The following is a 21855-nucleotide window of genomic DNA, read 5'->3' on the forward strand; positions in this document are numbered from 1 at the left end:
GGACATCTTCAAGTAAAACCGAGTTCAAGTCAGAGAATGTCAACAGCAACCAGGAAGGAGCTCAAGTGCCTGAGAGACAGGCGAAGAGGGTGTAAAGAAAGGATAAATGAAGGGGGGGATGATTTTGCCTCTTCAAGGTCAAGGTGGGAAGGTTCCATGTAGATTCTGAGAGTTAAGCATTTCTTTCCTTTCACCTGCAGCCAAGATCTAATTCATCCCCAGCCATCAGCTCCTTTACCTCCTCCCGTCTGAAATCATCCAAGATGGTCGGGAAAAGCAGCTGAGCACCCCCACCACCTCTGGCCCCCACCGAATGACCACCTAGGGACCATCACCATTCCCATGAAGGCAATCCAGGGAGAAACATGCCAAAGGATGTCCCCTTCGAAACACGCCTTCAACTCTCTCTCCCTCATCCACTCCTGAGTCCCTGAGGCCAAAGGTTCCAGCTCCCCCAGCCACAGCCTTCAGTAGCCTCACAGGCAAAGAGCCCCTCCATTTAGTCATTCAAGAAACTGGAGTAACTTGCTTTCAAACCACGACAGCCTCTGTTGTGAGCAGAGCCCTGTGGTCCTCTGAGCAGAGAGGCAACATGGGAAATTTAAAAAGCCCTGTCCCAGGAGTCAGGAAACTCAGTTCTAGTCTCTTCTCTAACCCTACTGGCCACGTAACCTTGGGCAAGGCACTGTTCTTCCCTGGGACTCAGTTTCAGCTTCCGTAAAATGATGGGTTAGACACATACACACACAAAACACACATCCCCCCCCCAACACACACACAATGCTCCATGATCTCCAACCTGAGGCTCTCCCCAAAGAAAACTAAAACAAATACCTTTGTGTTACTAAAGCCTAGTCCTAGGACAGTACCATGAACTTGGTGTTCACATACATATAATTAATGGAAAATAACAGAAGTTAAGCAGTTTAATGAGTCATGTTTGAAATTTCCTAATTTTTTTTCTTTTTCTTTTTCTTTCTTTTTTTTTTGCCTTGGGATTCCTTCAAGGTAAACCTGGTTACAAACAGGAAAAGTTTACTTCAGATCCTATAGTTCCCTACTTCAGCCAAAGAATCCGGCAGATTGACCACTGAGTTTCTCTTTAGGAAAATAACTCAACATCCGGACAACAACTCTCAAACAGGAGATAATACAGCAAAAGACCAAAAAGAGAGGGAGAAACATGTAACTAAGAGGGAGAATAGCTCCTCTCCAATCTAATATCTCTCACAGCATTTTTCCCTGGAGACATTCACGGCCGTCCTGACAAATCCTGTGGCCAAGAGCCCTGCCTGGGCCTCTGGAGTGCCTGGCAGGGCACCTAGCCTGTTCCCTGCAGGTGAAACCAGACTTGGACATTGCTTTCTGGAAGTGAAATAAATTCTTTCTGTAACCATGGCCTTCCACTCTTGTATGAGTGATATTTCCCCCATCCTCAAGGATTACTGTTGGATTATCTTGTAAAATTTCAAGCACAAAGTCCCAACGAATTACAAAGAAACATGGATCTGTGGTGAACATGTAATTTAATAAGTCCTTTTTTTAAATTAATTTATTTATTTGACAGGGAGAGAGTGACAGTGGCAGGCAGTGGGAGAGGGAGAAGCGGGCTCCCCACTGAGCAGAGAGCCCAACGTGGGGCTCGATCCCAGGACCCTGAGAGCATGACCTGAGCCGAGGGCAGATGCTTAACTGACTGAGCCACCCAGGCGCTCCTGGGGACAGTAACACTCCCACTAACGAGCTAATAAGAATACATGAAAGTTAAAGAAGGTTTCAGTATAGAAAAGTCTGAGCTTCTTTACTGATACTTAGGTAGACTGAGAGGAAAGTACTGCCTAAACACATGGTAGAAACTGCCCACTCTTGACAGGTGGATATGAGCTGCCGGCCTCCCGCCAGCCAGTACGAGTCGAGGAACTTTGCCAAAACAGGAAAGCATGTACCAAGTACGCCCTTCTTGTGAGTGGTGCAAAGCCATTCTCAGGAATTCTGTTGTGGCTGGGGCTCCCTGGCCCATAGGAGGAGACCAAGGTCTCCCTCAGCTCAAAAACTCAGAAATGCATGAGAACCTTGGACACAGCTTCTCCACTGCAATCGAGGTGACACACTTGAAGGGACTAAAAGACCCAAAAGTAGTTCTCTAACAGCTGCTCAATCTCTACCATGCTACAAAAATGTCGCACTCTCTCTAAAAGCATGTGCAGTCACCGCACGTTCTCCTGGGCCTCCCCAACTCTGTGTCCTGACTTAAGTGGAAATTTCCACTGCCCTGACCTTGCTCTATTGTAAGCACGAGGGAAAGCTCTTCTGTGTGGTGGCGAGCACAGAGACAGTCCCTCTTCGGCATTGGTTTGGGGTTAAGCCTGGCCTCTTCCCTCTGCCTGGCAGCCCCTGTACTCCACTCTACAGCACCCCGCAGGGTCAATCAGGGCAGTGTTTCCTGGGACAGGCACCGGCGGGACAGCAGTATAACTCGGTTACAGCAAAACGGTCACATAGATCAAAATCGGGTGACCCTGTTGTGAGGGGTTCAAGTTTCCTCATTTTACAAACAAAGATGAGATTCAAAGAGAGCTAGCCTTCTGCTGGGGATCACGCAGCCCTTTAGTAGAAGAATCAGATGAGGGCGTCAGGTCCATTGTCATTTCTGCTGCCACGGCTCCTCCTGTGGACTGCAAGCCAGACTCTGAAGCATGAGCCCATGGGTCCGCTCAATCAGCTCATACATGTTAAAAGGACTGCATCTGGGAGATCCTTACTACCCTGTGTAGCAATCCAGCATGCCTCCCTTCCAACTCTCCTCCACGGCACTATTCGGGCGCCGAACTAAGAAGATATTCACGATCATTCACTCTCTGGGTTTCTCTCTGGAATTTACAGCTGGTTTTGCTATCTACTGTCCCTCTTGGCCCCTCTCTCCACTCAAAGTGTATCTGTTCCCTGAGCAAACAGATGAATGGTAGGCGGACAGATTGCACCCAAGCTACTGTCTCTCCCCCTCTATGGCTCCAGTCTGCCTGAGAGACACGTTGTAGCAAGTGTGGCGGGTACCTCTGTGGGGTAGACCCACAGGGTAAGACTGAGATTGCCTGGTAAAAGCTAGTATTTTCCAGGAGGGGACGAAGGAAGAATGGAGTAATTTTTGAGCAAAATACAGGATAACTGCCACCTTTTCCTCACTCCCACGTGTATCTGATGGTCCTGTTTTATAACTCAAGCCTTCCGCAGTCCACAGACTAGAGAAGAGTTACTGCTAAATATAAGGAGGGACTCTAGTGGCTAGAACTCAAGAAGTTGTCCGAGAAGAACCAGACCACTTCCTTAAATACAGTCGCATGCGTTATAAAGGAGAATGCTTTCTGCCTTTTTCATGGTCATTCTTTCTGTGAGTGAATCAGGAAACAAACCAAGAGATTACCAGAGAGGACAGAGGTGACGATGAGTCATCTCCACCACCATCACCGCTCTCATCACTGCTAGCACATACCATGCGGCCAGCAATGTGCGGAACACTGGGCACACAGTCCCTTAGGTAGTTCTCACAACAAACTGTGTTCTATTATGATTCCCATTTTATCCATAAGGAAAATGAGGCACAGAGTAGTTAACTAATTGGACCTTGACCACACAGCTAGTAAGTGGAACCAGATTCCAGAATCTTTGCTCTTAAGTGCCTATGACAACACCCTTTTTTTTTTAACCTTCTAAACAGAGGCCCAGAGAAGAAAAAGGTCTTCACCGAAATGAACAGGGAATGGAAAATCTAGAATTTGATAGCCCAAGTTTATTGCTGTCATTTCCAGGTTGTGACACTGCTTTCCTCCCAAAGCCCCCTTACCTCCACTGCCCCTGCTGCTCTCACCTCCGACCCAACCACAGGACTCCCACAGCCTTCTCTGTTTAAGGCCACCCACCAGACTAAGCCATTCCCATTCTGCTTCAACACAAGCACTGAAGCATTCACAAATTAGCATCTTTCTCTCTCTTCACATCACCCAGCTCCCCAGGGTCCGTGGGCCAAAGTGTTCCACTTTGAAGAAGAAAATCAGATGGCGGAGTATCAGCAGGTTTTTGTAGCTGTTTTTGCATATTTTAAAGCACTGCAGTCACAGAAGACCCCTTTAGCTCTGAGTAATAATTCTTGGTATCTATGGCACTTTCGTGTCAAGAACCCACCTTAAGATCTTTATGTTAATTCCCAAACACCAAATATTATTGTAAGTCAAACAGAAAAATATCCAATAGTTCAATGGGTTGAAAACAATCCAACCTGGAAAAGGATTAAGTAGATTAATTAGTTCATGGTCGCTCTAGACTAGTGTTATCTAGTAGAACTTTCTATGATGGAAATGTTTTCTATCTGTCCTGTCCAATATGGTAATTACTAGCCACATGTGGCTACTGAGCCTTTGAACCGTGGCTGGTACAACTGAGGTACTGAATTTTTTATTTTAGTTCGTTTTACCTTTAAATTAAATAGCTCAGGTGGCTACCATCTGGGCCAACCGGGCTCCAGACCACCCCTCCCAGGCCCCCGTGCTATTGACCAGGCAGAGAGTCACACAATAAAACCCAGTGTCTGCTCTCTAAGGACTTATAAGCAATGTGGGCAGACAAACCACACACACACACACACACACACACACACACACAGTTAAGCAGTGACAGACAATAGGAGCTACAGAAATTAAGAAAGAGCATCTTAGAACCTAGTTCTACAGAATGAGTCCTTTACCCTTTTGCTACCGGGATTACAAAAGCCTGCTTGAGAAAGAGCGTGCTAGCTGCTTGCACTGTCGCTTTTGTGGTCCATTCAAAGGAGACGCCACTGTCCTTATATGTCACGTGCTTGAAGTAGCTTCATCCGAAGGGATCGCTGCCCATCAGATGCTTACTATCTCCCAAGACACGGGACTAAGAAAGTGCAATCAGGAACTAAGCTCAGTGTAAAGGAGATAAATCCAATTCCTTTCTCTCGCATTTTATTCCTCATCTATCCTCATAGCCTGAAGTCTGAGAGAAAAAGGAAAAATGATCGGGGAGAAATACTGTCCATTTCTTGCTCCTTTTATCATCTTGCAGGGCCCTCCTCTCTGGATTTTCCTCTCATCTGTACAAGCACTTTCAGGGGGATTTCTACTCCTCGACCTGCTTTTTGAAATTCCCCTCCAAAGCCCTAGGCCAACAGGTTGGCTGGGAAGCCAACTGCCCACCTTTTGCAAATAGTTGAAAAGAGGGGGCATAAAGGAAGCAAAAAGAGAGACAAGTAGGGAAGGGAGAGAGAAGAGGGAAAAGGGAAGGAAAGGTAAATAGAAATGGCCCATAAAAGAACAGTGAGGAGACAACAGCAGTTGAAGACCGTTGTCAGCTGTCCCCACTCTCAAGGGCGACTGGACTACAGATCTCGATCTTCCATGGTTACCAGGAAGTGAATGGCACAACTATTTTGAGATCATTTGAGCCTCTCCCATTGCAATGTATGGCCATTTGGGTACAGACAAAGTTTCAGTATCTTTACTTTTGTGCCTTTTGTGACGAAACAAACAGAACAAAAACTATTGTTTCCCATGTAACCTCCCAATTAATGTGAACCCACACTCTTTCTAACTTTAAGTGGGACATTTTGGACCTACCACTTGCCTCATTGTGTTGGGGTTATACAACAGAAAGAACTAAAGTTTTTAAAAGTGACAAAAACATGATAAATGGAGCGTTAACAATAGACTTACACCTTGATAACACTCGGACCCGGTAATAAAGTCTCACACAGACTTTGGGTCTAAACATTCTGAAGGGACTTCTAATTCTGTTGCTGTGGGAGACATATTACAGGCAACCTCGGTACAGTCCTAACCTACCAGAAGTAACATTGCTATGACTTCAGAAAGGAAGGAGATATACGAGGGACCACAGTGCCTTTGCTCAACCTCCTGGCCCCATAATGTCTCATCTGGTGTTTCCAACACTAGCATTCCGTGAAAGTGGGTTGCAGTTTTGCAGAGTTCAACTTTAAAAACTCTAAGTCCATGGTAGGTAGAGAGGGGTCAGTGGGGCCTAACAGAGAAGAGGCTCTTGCTGGTGACAAAGATGGGAACCAATAGCCCGGCTTCAGAATGCTTGACGGTCTACCTTCAGCCAGGTCAGCTGAAGGTAGGCAGGAGTAATAAGGGAGGTCCTACACGACCTCTTACAGAGCACGTCCCAGAGCTAGGTGATTGTGTCCCCTCTTTCATCCTCATGATGAGGATGGGAAATGGATGAGGACCATAGAAAGATCTTACTACACAGGATCACCCGCTGCCCAGAACTCACTGCAATCTGATCAAACACGTAGTGTTTCTAGAGGCTTCTCTGAGCCCCTGGGATGGTTTTTATGAAACAGAAACTCACTTCGTGATGGCTTTTACCTGGTTGTACCTTTGAGAACAGCAATTTGGAAAGAAGAGACCATCCTTAGGAAAAAACCAAAACAAAACAAAAAACACCTTAAATATAAACATTGCAATGCAAAAACCTGGGGGGAATGGTTAAACTATGGGAAGAGGTGGTTGCACCTGAAGGAGACTACTGTGATTTAGCTGGAAAAGCATGTCGCCCAGGTCCCTATTGCAGGAGGCTTTGTTTGAGTTGGCACGTCTACTGTTTTTACAAAACAGGATATCGTTTCAAGGACACAGGCACGGAAGTTTACAAGGCGAGAGTGGTCATAAGAATGTCTAAGGTCGGGGCGCCTGGGTGGCACAGCGGTTGGGCATCTGCCTTCGGCTTAGGGCGTGATCCCGGCGTTATGGGATCGAGAGTGGTCATAAGAATGTCTAAGGTCGGGGCGCCTGGGTGGCACAGCGGTTGGGCATCTGCCTTCGGCTTAGGGCGTGATCCCGGCGTTATGGGATCGAGCCCCACATCAGGCTCTTCTGCTGTGAGCCTGCTTCTTCCTCTCCCATTCCCCCTGATCGTGTTCCCTCTCTCGCCTGGCTGTCTCTATCTCTGTCAAATAAATAAATAAAATCTTTAAAAAAAAAAAAAAAAAGAATGTCTAAGGTCATTGCATTAGGCTGCTTTCTGATGCTGGACCCAATTCTACTTCTGCAACTCCCGGTATTCCCAAGAATTCTGACATCTAGGCTGCAAAAGAGCATTTAGAAATACAGCTGACTGAGCTCTCATCCGTAAGTGCAACCACTAGAAGAATGGGGTCACTTCTTTAATAAAGTGGGAGGAGAGTTCCAGACATTTACAAATCCAGCAGGATGTTCTCTGCTAATTTTCTCCTAATTAGATAGATCAGAACGAGTGTTCTGACTGGCCACTTAAAGGGCAATTCAATGAAATAGCTGATCCTAGGCTGATCCTAGACCAGAAGAAGAAGGGATGCTATCCATCAAGGGCTCTACTGGGTCAACTGGCAACACTGGAATATGGACAGTGAATTAAAATATCATATCCATGTTCAATTAATTGAGGTTGAAAATGACCTTTTTTTTTTTTTAAAAAGACTGTCCTTATTGTTAGGAAATACATAAAGTGCCATGAAATGATTCAGAAAAATTACTGTATAATAATGACTTATGATGGGGTAATATCCTGATAAACCCAGTGCAGGTTGAAAATATCATTTAATACAGTAAGTTGTAAATGCATTTCCGACATCTAACCCATTATTCTCAATTAAAAAAAAAACAAAAAAACACACACCTCATCTACAAAACATCACAGCTTAGCCTAGCCTACCTTAAACATGCTCAGAACACTCCTGTTAGCCCACATTGGGCAAAATCCACTAACGCAAAGCCTATTTTAAAATAAAGGGTTGAATATCTCATGTAATTTATTGAATGCTCTACCGAAAGTGAAAAACAGAATGGTTATTCGGGGACGTAACGGTTATGAGCTCACCGGTTATTCACCCTTGTGACTGCACGGCTGACTGGGAGCTGCTGTCGCCCAGCATCATGAAAGAGGAACACACTGCCGCCCAGGAAAAAATCAAAATTCATTATTCGAAGGACGATTTCTACTGAATGCATATCATTTTGGCATCATCGTAATGTTAACAAATCTTAAGCTGAACCATCCTTAAGTCAGGGACAGTCTGTATATATACACTATATATTGTCTATTATAAAACATGGGGGGCACCTGGGTGGCTCCATCGGTTAAGTGTCTGACCTAGGCTCAGGTCATGATCCCGGGGTCCCAAGATCGAGCCCCACATCGGGCTCCGTGCTCAGTGGGAAGTCTGCTCTGCCTCTCCCTCTGCCCCTCCCTTGGCTCATGCTCTCTCTCATATAAATAAATAAAATCTCTTTTAAAAAATTATGTTATATATATTATATAACATTATATGTAATAAACTAGACTATATTATACATATGTCATAAAGTCTGTATGTACTTTTATGTAAAAAGAGCAAATAACAAAGCAGAAGGGCAAAAGGTAACAACAGTTCAATCTGGGCACAAGTATGTGGTTATTCTTTGTACTACTGCAAATTTTTCCAAAGTCTGAAATTACATCCAATTAAAAATATGTTTTATTAAAACGAGGGGAGAATTGAAGCCTTCCTTCCCCCACTGGGTTGCCAGCAAAGAGATGTCTTATTCAAGTCTATGAAGGCTCTGTCCCAGGTAGGACATTGGCCTCAGTGTGATTTTCACTTGGTTTGGTCGTTCATACAGACTAGCAAAAGGAAGGAAAATGAAGTTTTGGGGGTTTTTTCCTTAACTTTCTATAAATTTCTGATTATAAAAATTCCAGGTGCTTATTATAGAAAATTTGGGGAAAAGAACAGAAAACTAATAAAGAAGAAAAAAAATAATAAATTCCCCCATATCTCCCAAACTGGAAGAAACATTATTTTTATTTTGGCATATTTCTTTTCAGCCTTTTTCCCACCGTTTTGAGAATTGGGATTATTATTGTATAAAGTGTGTAGCCTGGTTTGGTTTTGTTGTTTTTCCTTTAACCTAGTATTAACATTTTCCTATGTCATGGGTAAAAAGGAAAAAAAAAAAGCTTCATTAAATCTTCAATGTCAACACAGTATTCCACTATATGGATATGCCATAATTTACTTATTTGCCTAAAACTGGACATTTGATTATTTCTAATTTTTATTTATTACCCATAACGTTGAGTTAAAAGTTTAAGACCTGGGGCGCCTGGGTGGCACAGCGATTAAGCGTCTGCCTTCGGCTCAGGGCGTGATTCCAGCATTATGGGATCAAGCCCCACATCAGGCTCCTCCGCTATGAGCCTGCTTCTTCCTCTCCCACTCCCNCATGATTCCAGCATTATGGGATGGAGCCCCACATCAGGCTCCTCCGCTAGGAGCCTGCTTCTTCCTCTCCCACTCCCCCTGCTTGTGTTCCCTCTCTCGCTAGCTGTCTCTATCTCTGTCAAATAAATAAACAAAATCTTTAAAAAAAAAAAAAAAAAGTTTAGGAACTGTGTGCTTAAAACTTTTTTTTTTTTTTTTTTTTTGTATTTCTGGTTTATACCTTTATGACAGATTCACAAAAATTCAGTTACTGGGGCAAAGGGTATAGACATTTTTAACACTCAATGCAAAACAGTCAAATGACTTTTTTAGAAAATTAGGCTTATGCCTTTATCTTAAAAGAGAAAGGAGACACCTGAAGGGGATTATCAAAACTTTGGGCTGATATCTCATTGCAGATTTAAAGGAAGGGTAGTTACTGCCCCAAGCTAAAACCTGCAGTCTTCAGACCAAATTTTGCTGCAGAGACAAGTTCTGTAAGCTACTGTTTGTCCTCAGAAAAGGAAAAACTGATATTCCAGCCTAGATCAACACATGCTGGCTGCTGGGTAGAAGATGTAGGGCCCAGTCTCAGATGATAACCAGTATATTAAGCCTTGGGTGTCTAAAATCTAAAAGACCTTTCTGTCCTCCTCATAGAAATGGGATCCTAAAAATCCAAGAAGGGGAAAAGCACATGTGAGAAAGTGATAGGAATCGATAAGCAAGGTTCAGATTTAAAAAGGCAAACTTAATTAAGACAAGTTGGGTTTTTTGCCCTCTCATTTTTTAGTAGTCTGGTATTATAGAAGCAAGCCACCCAGGGGCGCCTGGGTGGCACAGCGGTTAAGCGTCTGCCTTGGGCTCAGGGCGTGGTCCCGGCCCAGCGTTATGGGATCGAACCCCACATCAGGCTCCTCTGCTGGGAGCCTGCTTCTTCCTCTCCCACTCCCCNTGGCCCGGCATTATGGGATCGAACCCCACATCAGGCTCCTCTGCTGGGAGCCTGCTTCTTCCTCTCCCACTCCCCCTGCTTGTGTTCCCTCTTCTCGCTGGCTGTCTCTATCTCTGTCAAATAAATAAATAAAATCTTTAAAAAAAAAAAAAAGCAAGCCACCCAACAGTCAGACGAGACGTAGAGTCAGTCCCGTCTGTCCTGAACAAACAACCAGCCTGGGTCAAGGACACAGCCAAAGCTCCCCGAACTCAACCTCCTTGCTTGTTAAATGACATGGCTGAACAAAGTCCCTAAAGGTCATTCTCAGGTCTCTGGTTTGCCAACATTCTCCTTTAATGTGTTGGGGAGAAAAGGGCAGAGTGGTTATTCTTTCTGAACATATTATATCAAATGCTGACCACCTCACTTTTCAGAACACAACTAGATCAAATAGCCCTTGGTAGACAGTAGCTTGTAGAACCTTTGCATTTCCCACTCTTTCAGGCAGCAAGGACTAAGAAAGGGAAGGCGGGGGATCTGTGAGCAGGGAGAAAAAGAGGCTCACCGTGGCCATTGCAGTAGTAGATCCACTTCTCCCGGGTCTGGGTGGGGGTCGTGGATTTCTTCAGCCCCGCCTTTTCCACAATGGTGCTGGGATCCTGCCGGGGCCCCTTTTTCAGAGTCCTTGAGCTTTTCCGGACACTGCATACCACTATCACCACAAGCACCAGCAGCAGGAAAAGCACAATCATCCAGGGCAAATGTTCATTGATGTCAAAATGCTTGTGTAAGTTCTGTCTGGGGTGACCCCGCTTGAGGCCTTTGATGGGAGTGCTGGACTTCTCACCCCCCGTGGCCTCCATGGATGGCAGCAGCTTCAGGATGTGTCTGTGGTGGGGGCCTTGCTGGTGGTTGACTACCTGGAGGTTTGGGAGGGTCTTGTTCACGCCTTCCTCACCCCTCGCTGAGCTTGTGTTGTCAGGGACTGTCCCTTCCTGGATGCCACTCGGTACCTTTGGTCTAACAGAGGCAGAGGAGTTGGATTCTGTTGAGTTCACGCCTAGAAAAAAGGAGGGGGGAGAGCTTTTCTATATTTGGGGATCTGTACATTCCTCCTCTTCCTGCTCATCTCCAAGCCAGGCCAGATAATGAAAGAAGAGATGAACTTTGGAGCTTAAGAATAAGTTATACTGCACATTTTCGTCAAGACGCTAACAGCACCTTTACGGGGAAGATAAAAACTAAACTTAACAGCTACACTCGCTTCCTCATGGCAAAACCAACAGCATCCTCAGGGATCCAACATCTGAGCTTCCCAGAAGCTTCCCCTATGCTTCACATCCAGAACAGACTCAGGTATGTTCAGGGTTCTCGTCAACCCTTAATTGTGTCGAGTTCACAGAACTCGTTCAAATTTAATCCCTTTATTCTTCCTCTCCCACCTTTTGGCCATTTCAAGATACAATGGTAAAACTGAGAATATGACTAAGGGAAAAGAGCTCAAACTCAAATCCAGATTTGACCAGCTTAAGCTTTGGTGAGACCAATCAGTGACTAAAGCAAGTCAGGACTTTCTTAGGATCTATTATTAAAACATGAGTTTTGGGCTGGCAGCTTAGTGGACTTCCTTCAGAGAAGCTTCCCCAGCAGTCTTCACTAAGGAGCCAGGGATTTCAAGTCCCAAGAGACAGGACCTGGATTGCATCAGTCCCTGAGAAAACCTGGACAGGTCATTCGAGCTCTCCGAGCCTGTTTCTTCATTTCAAAATGGTGGTCGTAAGGCCCTCCTTACAGAGTTATCATGAAGGTAAAATGTCATCACACATGAAGAGTATGCTAGAAAGCCCAACACAAGTTGGCTATCACCTCGAGAAAATTAATCAAAAAGGATTTGAAAATAAAGAACACATTTTCTATTCTGCCTGGGCTCAAAATCCTGAGAACAACTAGGATACTTGATGAGGGCATAAAATTAAAATCGCTTGAAAAAATTAAACTTATTAATTTCCAGATGTGAATGCTAGTTATCCTCAACAGGTACAAACTTGTTTGTTTCCCAAAGCTCCTAACTTTCTTTCCTCTTTTTTGCCCCTCCCTGGTTCCAATATTTATCCCTCCCTTTCGGGCATCATGGTATTTTCTCCTCTTCTCCTTCCTTCTTTACTTCTGGCTGTGTCTATCCAGGATTGATGCCATGTTGGAAAGCTCTGAATCTGGAAGGAACCTTGAACATCTAAATCACTCATGTATTTGACAAGTTTGAAATCAAGGCCTGAAGAAGTGACTTACATAAGGCCACGCACTGTCCTTATTTCTCACTGTTCTTTCTTTTTAAGCTTGTTGTGACCTAGTTTTTAGATATTTGATTCCCCCCAACAGAAAATCTGAGTCTAAATGTTTCTAATACAGCCAAAGAAGACAGATTAAATGAGCCACGGAACGAAGGCCCCTTCTTCAAGGGATGAATTTGGAATATACAAAATGGAGGAAACATCCTTGGTACAAGCCCATTTTTGGTAGTTCCACTGGGCTCAAAGACTTTTTCAAATTAATAACGCATGAGGTTAAGTTACCTTTGGGAACATAAGTGGAGGAAGGGACTTCATGGGATTCCGTGTGCTCCGGGTGTGAAAAGATGGCTGTGCCAGGGGCAGGTGAGGTCGTGCTGGAGGATGGAAGTGTGCCACAGACATTGTCTGCTTCCTTGGTCCCCGGCTTGATCACCGCCAGGTTCTGACTCAGACAGTCTGTGTATGCTTTGCATTTCATCACACTAGAAGGCACATCAGAGAAGGTACCCCGAGCACATTGCTTACACCGCACGTCCTCGGTCTCTGTCCCTTTCTTCCGCACACCCCAACCCACGGGACACACCGTATGGGGGGCGCAGGTACCATTAAACTGGAACATGCCAGGTGGGCAAGCACATTCTCGGTCCGTCAAGGCAGCACAAGGTAATTTCTCAACCATTGGCCATGGGCATGGCTGACTACAGTCATGGCATTTCTCTATGCCATTCTCATGCCTGGTAAAGGTCCCCACAGGGCAACTGGTACAGACACGCAGGCTAGTGTTGGTACAGTGCTCAGACACATAGGTTCCTGCCGGACACTTGTCACAGGTTAGCACCTGGCCGGTGGCACGGTCAACATGGCGGTATTTGCCAACGAGATTTGGGGCCTTCGGTCCTGGCTGAGCGGTGGTGGTGCTAAGGAATCCGAGCTGAAAGAAATAAAAGAGGATGGAAAAGGAAGAAAAACGAAGAAGGGGTTACACAGGAACAGAGAGGAAAGGACGAATACTCCCACCACCACCACCATCATCCCCATTTCAGATCTGACCAGAACTTCATCCTCTTAATGCTATTAGAGTGACACTGTAGAGAGAAAGACCCCGATTCCATCTGGGGCCTGACCTACTAGCTACGAAGCTTTGGTTTGGTTGTGTGACCTTTGCCTCAACTTCCTTTTTTTCTGTCTATTAAATGAAGCTGACAATCCCGCTCAAATCGATTATAAAAATCAATGGAGAGGGGCACCTGGGTGGCACAGCGGTTAAGCGTCTGCCTTTGGCTCAGGGCGTGATCCTGGCGTTGTGGGATCAAGCCCCATATCAGGCTCTTCTGCTATGAGCCTGCTTCTTCCTCTCCCACTCCCCCTGCTTGTGTTCCCTCTCTCGCGCTGTCTCTATCTCTGTCAAATAAATAAACAAAATCTTTAAAAAAAAAAAAATCAATGGAGAGTATGAACGTGTAAGCGCTTCGTTGTTCATTTTCAAAATGCTACATAGAGGTGCCTGGCTGGCTCAGTTGGTAGAGCAGGTGACCCTTGATCTCAGGGTCATGAGTTCAAGCCCCATGTTGGGGATGTAGAGCTTACTTACACAAAACAAAATTTTTTTCCTCAAATTTAAATTTTTTTTTAAAAACCTGCATAGAAGTGAAAAATCCTAATGCAAGAAGAAAATAACTTGCTGAACAGCTGCCTTCCTTCCCATGATGCAAATGTTAAGTTGCCATTTCTTAGCACCGGGACAAAGCAATGGAGAAGGAGAATGATTTATGTTCAAGCCGCTTCTGCTGAGAGCACCAGATTACCCCCATGGAGTTACGTGATAATGCTGGAGTTTTTCAAAGCTTTTGTCTACGCAAAGCCAAACGTCTTTTGGTTTTGGTTTTGTTTTATTTGCAAAACAGAGGCAGGCCCTTGGCATTCTTCATTTGCTTTAAGCAACAGAGTTGATGCGTTTAAAGGTATATCCTGTTTGTTTAGCCTCTAAAGGCCATGGTCACTGGAGCATGGGCCTGAAGACACCTAGGAGGTCCAAGCACAAAGCTGGGCCCAGCAGAGACTCAACACAAGTGAATTTAATTCATAGGACAGAAATTTCACCCAGCTAGACAGCATTTTATACTACTTGGGAGAAAGGAAATTATATTTGTGATGGTAAATCCTGAGGTCCTTCGGGGTGGAGGGATTAAGAAAGAATATTGAGAGAGAGCTTTTCTGCATGAATGAAGATTGAGAGGTTCCAACGAGGAAGTTTCCATGGCCTTCTACAAAATGGAGAATGGTTATGTGTTAAGAAAATAGAGGCCGGCCCAAACTACCAGATGCCCGCCAGGACAAGTTCCTTCTAAATGAGTACCTGGAACTAAGAGAATAAAACAACAATCTCTTCAAAAATTTATCAGAGTTCCTGTCTCCTTAGAGCCTTGAAAGTTAACACAAGATTCGGTTCCCCTCCATCTCAAAATTTAACGATCTGAATCGGAAGTATCTCCCTTGAAGTCCCTCACTCTAGCCAGAGCTGCCTCCCATTAAGCAACAATATTGAAAACAAATTTCTGGCTTGTGAGAATCTATTCATCTTTTCCTTAATAGGAGACACACAAAAAAGGGCTAGTGGTTGATTTTTCTCAGTAAGAAACTTAATGGCATCTTGGACTGAAGAGAAAGAAATCTCCTGCTTGATAATGGTAAATTCTGCACTATCTCCCCTTTTTGGTTTCTGGCTTTCTTTCCTTTTTCTTGGTCCTCCTATTTGCAAAATGAGCCCAGCCACCCTCTTCTGAGCCTTCCAGGTGTTATGAGATGGGGGGCAGAGAGCCGCCCCCAACACGTGGAGCGCCGGTTCCATGCGGCAAGTACCTGAGGACAAATCTCTCTCCGTCTCCTTGACTCTAAGGACCCACCCAAGAGGTCGCAAAAGCAGCTCTGCTCTGTATTTCTCCGAGTTCCTTTACATCTAGTTTCTAAGTGCAAAAGCACTTTTAGATGCCCACAGGGTTCTAGAATTTGAAAGATGTATATAAATAACCTAAATGGCAGGTTATGACACTTGTGCAAAGGAGTTAAAAGCAGAGAAGGTGACAGGAGATCTGGCCAGAGGGCGATGGTTGGGAACAAACATCACCCTGCTGGGCCTCGGGCTCTGAGTCGGGCCCCCCTACCTGTGCAGGGAGGTTGGGCAGTCAGCCAGGCACACACCCCCAGGCAGTCTGCAGAACAGGCACTGGGGGGGAGGGGTGGCGAATAGCATTGTGCATGTGTGCGCGCACGTGTGTGTGTGTGTGTGTGTGTGTGTGTGTGTGTTTGCAAGCACACACTCGTCCAGGCATAAAGTTGGGGCTTGTCTTCCTACAGCTTCACTTCTCTCCCCAGGGCACATACTCGTTGGGGATCCATCAGCCCCCTGACTACCGAATTACCAGAGGTCCCCCCAGCAGCACACAAAACCCGCCTCCAAATCCCATGGCACCCACACTCTGCCCCACTCATTAGGTAGATTTTTCAGTTCTTGGTTCACACCATCAAGTGTCTCACTAAAGCAAGGCCCGGGGATCTTTAACCGCATCATACTAAGCAGCGCACTTGAGACAATGTGGCTCCATAAATGGACCTTTCGTTACCTCATGTTGCAGGAGGCAATTCCAGCTCCTCCACAGAGTTAACAATGATGCCTCAGGATCGCACCTGGACTGAACACTAGAAATGAGATTTGTGCAACAACTAGGCATTATGAATGCACCGGACAAATATGTATTGAAGACCTACTACGTGTAATCAAGGCACTATGCCCCAGGCTGACAACAGAGCCTAGTGAACTCTATTCCAGCCCCACGGAGTTCACCTTCTACAGCAGGACAGAAACACCTAATTACATCAGGAATTACTTAATTAGAATTGAGATTACTGCTGAGGAGAAACACGAGAGAACTGAGAGGGGGAGGTTTCCAGGTGCTTCCCCACTGAGGGATGTTACAGAAGTGTTCACAGCCGTTCTGAAGGACAGAGAAGCAGAATGCAATTCTGGGCGGGTGGGAAGAGACGGCCGATTGGGCAGAGGGAGCCCCACAGCAAAAATTGGAAGCAGAAGGAAGCTCAGCTCAGGAACTAAGAAGTTTATGGGGCTCTCCCTCAAATGCAACATGGCGGCCACAGTTAAATTTGGAGAGGCTCCGCATTTTGATCCTAATCCAAAACGCAATGAGAAGTCACTCTCCGTTTATATCGGGGGGTGGAGGGGAAGGGACATACAAACACATGTGTGAATAAAAAAGTTAACTAGCAGCAGAGCAGAAGATGAAAGTGGTTGGGGGGAGAGTGGATGGAAATCCCCACTTAGAAGGTGAAAGTCGGGGTGGCTTGGATTAAGGGGGTGGCCGTGGAAAGAGAAGACGGCAATAGATTTGAGAGGTCAGGGCAGCTAGACTTGGTGAATGATTACCTATGGAAGGAGAAAAAGGAAAAAAATCAATCATCTTCACATTAGACTCAAGAGAGCACAGGATGGAACCCTGTTCTCGAGGGTACCCCTCGAGCCGGGAGGGTGCACCTGTGGGCCCATGGCAGGGTCAGGAGGTAGGGCTCCGAACTCCCCATTTCTGCCTCAAACACAGCAGCTCCAATTTGCCAATTTGCTAAGGGGGGGGGGTGAGGGGGGAAAGGTACAATTCATTTGAAGAAAGGATTACTCCTAAAATAAGTTTGCAAATCACTGCGCTTGAGGGACCTCTAAGATCTCTCCCAATTCCCAAGTTCATGGCAAAACCAATCTGAGCTACAAAGCTGGAGGACCTGCTCCTTGGGTTTCTTCATCATCACCGAACGGTCCTGAAGGGAAGAGGAGGCAACACCCCTTTCTCTTGACAGAGAACAGGTGGCACCTGAGAACTTATTTTCCTAAAGGCTTTTCGTTGCCTGAAGGCTGGTGACCTAACTAGAGCTTTTCCCTCTAGCCTGGCGGCAAGTCCCCGGTTTCTAAGAAAATTGAAATGATGTAAACCTTATACCCCAAGACAGTTCTGGGGGTGAAGCAATGGGCAGTGGAGAGGGGGTGAATCAAGTTCAAAAAACAATACTTAGGGGCGCCTGGGTGGCGCAGTCGTTAAGCGTCTGCCTTCAGCTCAGGGCGTGATCCCGGCGTTATGAGATCGAGCCCCACATCAGGCTCCTCCGCTATAAGCCTGCTTCTTCCTCTCCCATTCCCCCTGCTTGTGTTCCCTCTCTCACTGGCTGTTTCTATCTCTGTCAAATAAATAAATAAATCTTTAAAAAAACACACACACACAATATTTAAGAATGTTCCCAGGGCACCTGCGTGGCTCAGTCCGTTAAGCATCCAACTCTTGATTTCGTCTCAGGTCGTGAGATCGAGCCCCATGTTGGGCTCCATGCTCAGCACAGAGTCTGCTTGTCCCTCTCCCTCTGCTCCTCCCCCTGCTCGCTCTCATGCTCTCTCTCAAATAAATAAATAAATAAAAATCTTTTTTATTTATTTATTTTTTTTTTATTTAAAGATAGAGACAGCCAGCGAGAGAGGGAACATCAAGCAAGGGGGAGTGGGAGAGGAAGAAGCAGGCTCATAGCAGAGGAGCCTGANGCACAGAGTCTGCTTGTCCCTCTCCCTCTGCTCCTCCCCCTGCTCGCTCTCATGCTCTCTCTCAAATAAATAAATAAATAAAAATCTTTTTTAAAAAATGTTCCCTACAAAATGTAAAAACAAGTTTAGATGATACCTAAAAGCAAAAGTTCGGAAGACACCAAAATCAGGAGACACAGTCATTGAAAACTTCGAGAGAGGGAAGCAGAGCGCTTGAGGCTGGTNTTTATTTATTTTTTTTTTATTTAAAGATAGAGACAGCCAGCGAGAGAGGGAACATCAAGCAAGGGGGAGTGGGAGAGGAAGAAGCAGGCTCATAGCAGAGGAGCCTGANGAGCGCTTGAGGCTGGTTCCACCAGATCAAGATTTTTAATTCTCTCATTTGCACAGAGGCAGAAAAACTAAATCAGAGGTTCCCTCCAAAGCCTCAGGCTTCAAACACAGCATCGAAGAAGTAACCTGGGAAGCTTTTTTTTAAANATCTTTTTTAAAAATGTTCCCTACAAAATGTAAAAACAAGTTTAGATGATACCTAAAAGCAAAAGTTAGGAAGACACCAAAATCAGGAGACACAGTCATTGAAAACTTCGAGAGAGGGAAGCAGAGCGCTTGAGGCTGGTTCCACCAGATCAAGATTTTTAATTCTCTCATTTGCACAGAGGCAGAAAAACTAAATCAGAGGTTCCCTCCAAAGCCTCAGGCTTCAAACACAGCATCGAAGAAGTAACCTGGGAAGCTTTTTTTTAAAAAAAAAAAACTCACATCTCCAGTCCCATCACCTGAGACTACTGTGGGTCTGCAATAGAGGCAGGAATGTGTTTTGTTCTTAAGCTTTCCAAGTGATTCCGATGCTCTGGCCAAGTTTTGTTCCCCCAACCCCCGCCCCGAACTCTGGCTCTCATCTTCCCTGATTCTAAGAACTCCTTTGGAGAACCCCCAGTTCCAATATCAGGGTCCCTCCCTCTACCTCCTATTCAACCCACTACTTTTTGTTTTACAACAAAAAATAAACCTTCTTGTAACAATTCCAACAAGTACAAAATAGAGGAAAATGTTTAAGTCTCTACCTAAACGCACTCATCCTCAGAGAAACTCACAGGTAATTTCGGTGCGTATCTTCCCAGACCCTCTTCTCAGCTTTCACACATACCACAAACACATGAACTTCGAGCTGGCTGTTTCCGTTACTTTTGGCTTTGTTTTGTCTCACATACCGAAAAGGGACAGACCATACAAACTGTTCTGTGATTTGTTTTTGTTCATCACTGAAATCTTTCCATGTCAGAACACACAGACTACTTTATTCCTTATAATGGCCCAAGTTCTCTTCAACAGGATGGATACATCTTAACTTTGGGGTTTTTTCCTACCGAGAACATGTGAGTAGCCTCCTTATCCATGTGTCAGGGTGTTCATGCATTCTTCTGCATTGCATATTCCCCTCCTTGCCTTCCCACTCGACACCCCAGTTTCCCTTTTCTGTCCTTTCCACCCCCAAATGGCAATACAACCATACTGCTCTCAGTCTTTCGAGAACCACTTTCTTCAATGGACAAAAGAGGTCTTTATATAACCCATAACTTGGAAGCTCTCACTCACACCCCTCTTCCCTATCAATAAGAATCTACTATATTAGTGTTCTCAGCCTGTGGGAGGACCAGACCTGAATAAGAAAGAATACTTGGGCAAAGATTTAGAAAACAGAAGACATGTTTTTGTCCAGGCTCTGCCTTAAGATCAGTTGGACCTTGTCTTACTTGCGTGTAAAATTAGTATGTTGGATTAGGTCATACTGAACTCTAACCTTCGAGGTGCCTGCGACTATTGGTCCATTCCACCTTCCCCATGAAGGCTTTACAATGACTCCTAGACACCCAGATTCCAAACAGATGAGCAAACTCTTCATCACATTTCCTGTTTCTGTTCTTCATTTCAGGACCTAATTACATCTTGCTGGTAATGTTTGTTGATGGCCTCACAGGTGCATATATTTATCTTCCCATAATGATTATAAGCAGCTCAAGGACAGGGACGACCACACAGATTGCATTTCCTTCCTTGCTCAACCACCTCAATAATGAAGACCATGGAAATCATAAACAAAGCAGCCTCTGAGCCAGGGGTCAGCAAATGAAATCCCACATGCCACTTATTCTTGTAAATAAGCTTTATTGGAGTTCAGCTATTCATTGAGGTATTGCCCATAGTACCTTTCACACTGTAATGGCCGAGGTGGATAGCTGCAAAAGAGACCATATGGCCCACAGATTTAAAATATTTACTATCTGGGGGCGCCTGGGTGGCACAGCAGTTAAGCATCTGCCTTCGGCTCAGGGCGTGATCCCGGCGTTATGGGATCAGCCCCACGTCAGGCTCCTCCGCTATGAGCCTGCTTCTTCCTCTCCCGCTCCCCCTGCTTGTGTTCCCTCTCTTGCTGGCTGTCTCTATCTCTGTCGAATAAATAAATAAAATCTTTAAAAAAAAAAAGATATTTACTATCTGGCACTGTACAGAAAAAAAAAAAAAAAGCCAGCCAATACCTGCTCTGAGCAGTCCAAGGAAATGTCAAAAAAAATGCAGGGATCAGGGGGCCCATTCACAGGAACCCTCAGACCTCCTCTAGAGTCTAGCAATGAATACTGAGCTCTTGGCTTCCTTTAGTGACATTCCAACTCACACACCAAATCTGATCCTTTTATCCCCTGCTTAAAACTCAATGGATTCACATAGGACCTGGGATGAAATGTGAACTCTCTTTTCAGAGATCAGACTTCCAGGGAAAGATCCTCCCTGACCTCCTCTTCCTAACCTAAAATGGGTTTCACATACTCCCCTCCCTTGTCTTCCTGTATGACTACCATAATTTTGTAGTTGTACATTTTTCGGTGTGGTCTATTTTACATACTGATGCTGTCCAAGCCCCCCAAGGCCAGTACCTGACTCGTGATATACCTGACAAGTGTGTGTTGATTGAATGAACAGATTTGCAGACCATAAATAATCAGAAGCAACAAATTCAAGGGGGATGGCAGAAGCGATTGCTGGAGCACATTATAGGAGCAAGTGTGAGAAAGACCAAAAAGCCTCTGCAACGTAGCCATAATAATTCAAGGGATAGAAGCTGTCTGGCACCCTTCAGTGGAAGGGCAAACAGTGCGTTTCACCTCCAAAGACCCGAAAGCCCCACCACTGTTTTAACAAAACCATAACTGGTTTACAAGAATTATGCTCAGCGCGGTGCTTCCAATGACAAGCGCATGTAATGAAGAATTTAAAACCTCCCCCCCATTTTATAAAAAAAATGACACTAATTTGATACTTGGAATTGTTAGAGGTATAATGAGATTATTCTTCAGAAGTCATCTATGTTTCGTCCTGGTTTAAACTTCAGTTATTTGGAAAACTTCATCTATCCAGGACACTGTTTTCACCGACAATAATGAATGAACTACCAAATATCAGTGTATCATCCCAAAGTGTACAGGAGGAAGGACGGCTATAATTACCTGTTGAGTAACCAAAAGGTAAACCCCAGGACAAAGCAAATTTTGAAAGAAGGAAGAAGCAGCTCTAACATGACCAGCTATAAAGGCCTCCAAGTCTTCCACACTCACCTTGGTGGCCCATGTCACACTGGTCCTGTTGTCATTTCTCCTCTAGGGCAGTAGGATGGGACTGAAGCACCCAGATGTGCAAACAAATGTCAGATTGCTGATGCCTATTTATCTGTAACGATTCTCATCCCATGACCTCATCCTTCAAACAAATGGGG

General features: G+C 45.1%; 1 protein-coding gene across 2 annotated transcripts in view; it reads right to left on the reverse strand.

Moving 5' to 3' along the window:
- Positions 1-21855, reverse strand: part of TNFRSF21 (TNF receptor superfamily member 21) — a 70078-nt gene that overhangs the window by 35395 nt on the left and 12828 nt on the right. For both annotated transcript variants that reach the window (XM_034647814.1, XM_034647815.1), the window contains exons 2-3: positions 12773-13421; positions 10765-11259 (exon numbers count right to left, since the gene is read on the reverse strand). In XM_034647814.1, the coding sequence (XP_034503705.1) occupies positions 10765-11259; positions 12773-13421 (1144 nt within the window). The remainder of the gene's footprint in view (positions 1-10764; positions 11260-12772; positions 13422-21855) is intronic.

This window comes from Ailuropoda melanoleuca, chromosome 19 (genome assembly GCF_002007445.2).
Source record: "Ailuropoda melanoleuca isolate Jingjing chromosome 19, ASM200744v2, whole genome shotgun sequence".
NCBI lineage: Eukaryota > Metazoa > Chordata > Mammalia > Carnivora > Ursidae > Ailuropoda > Ailuropoda melanoleuca.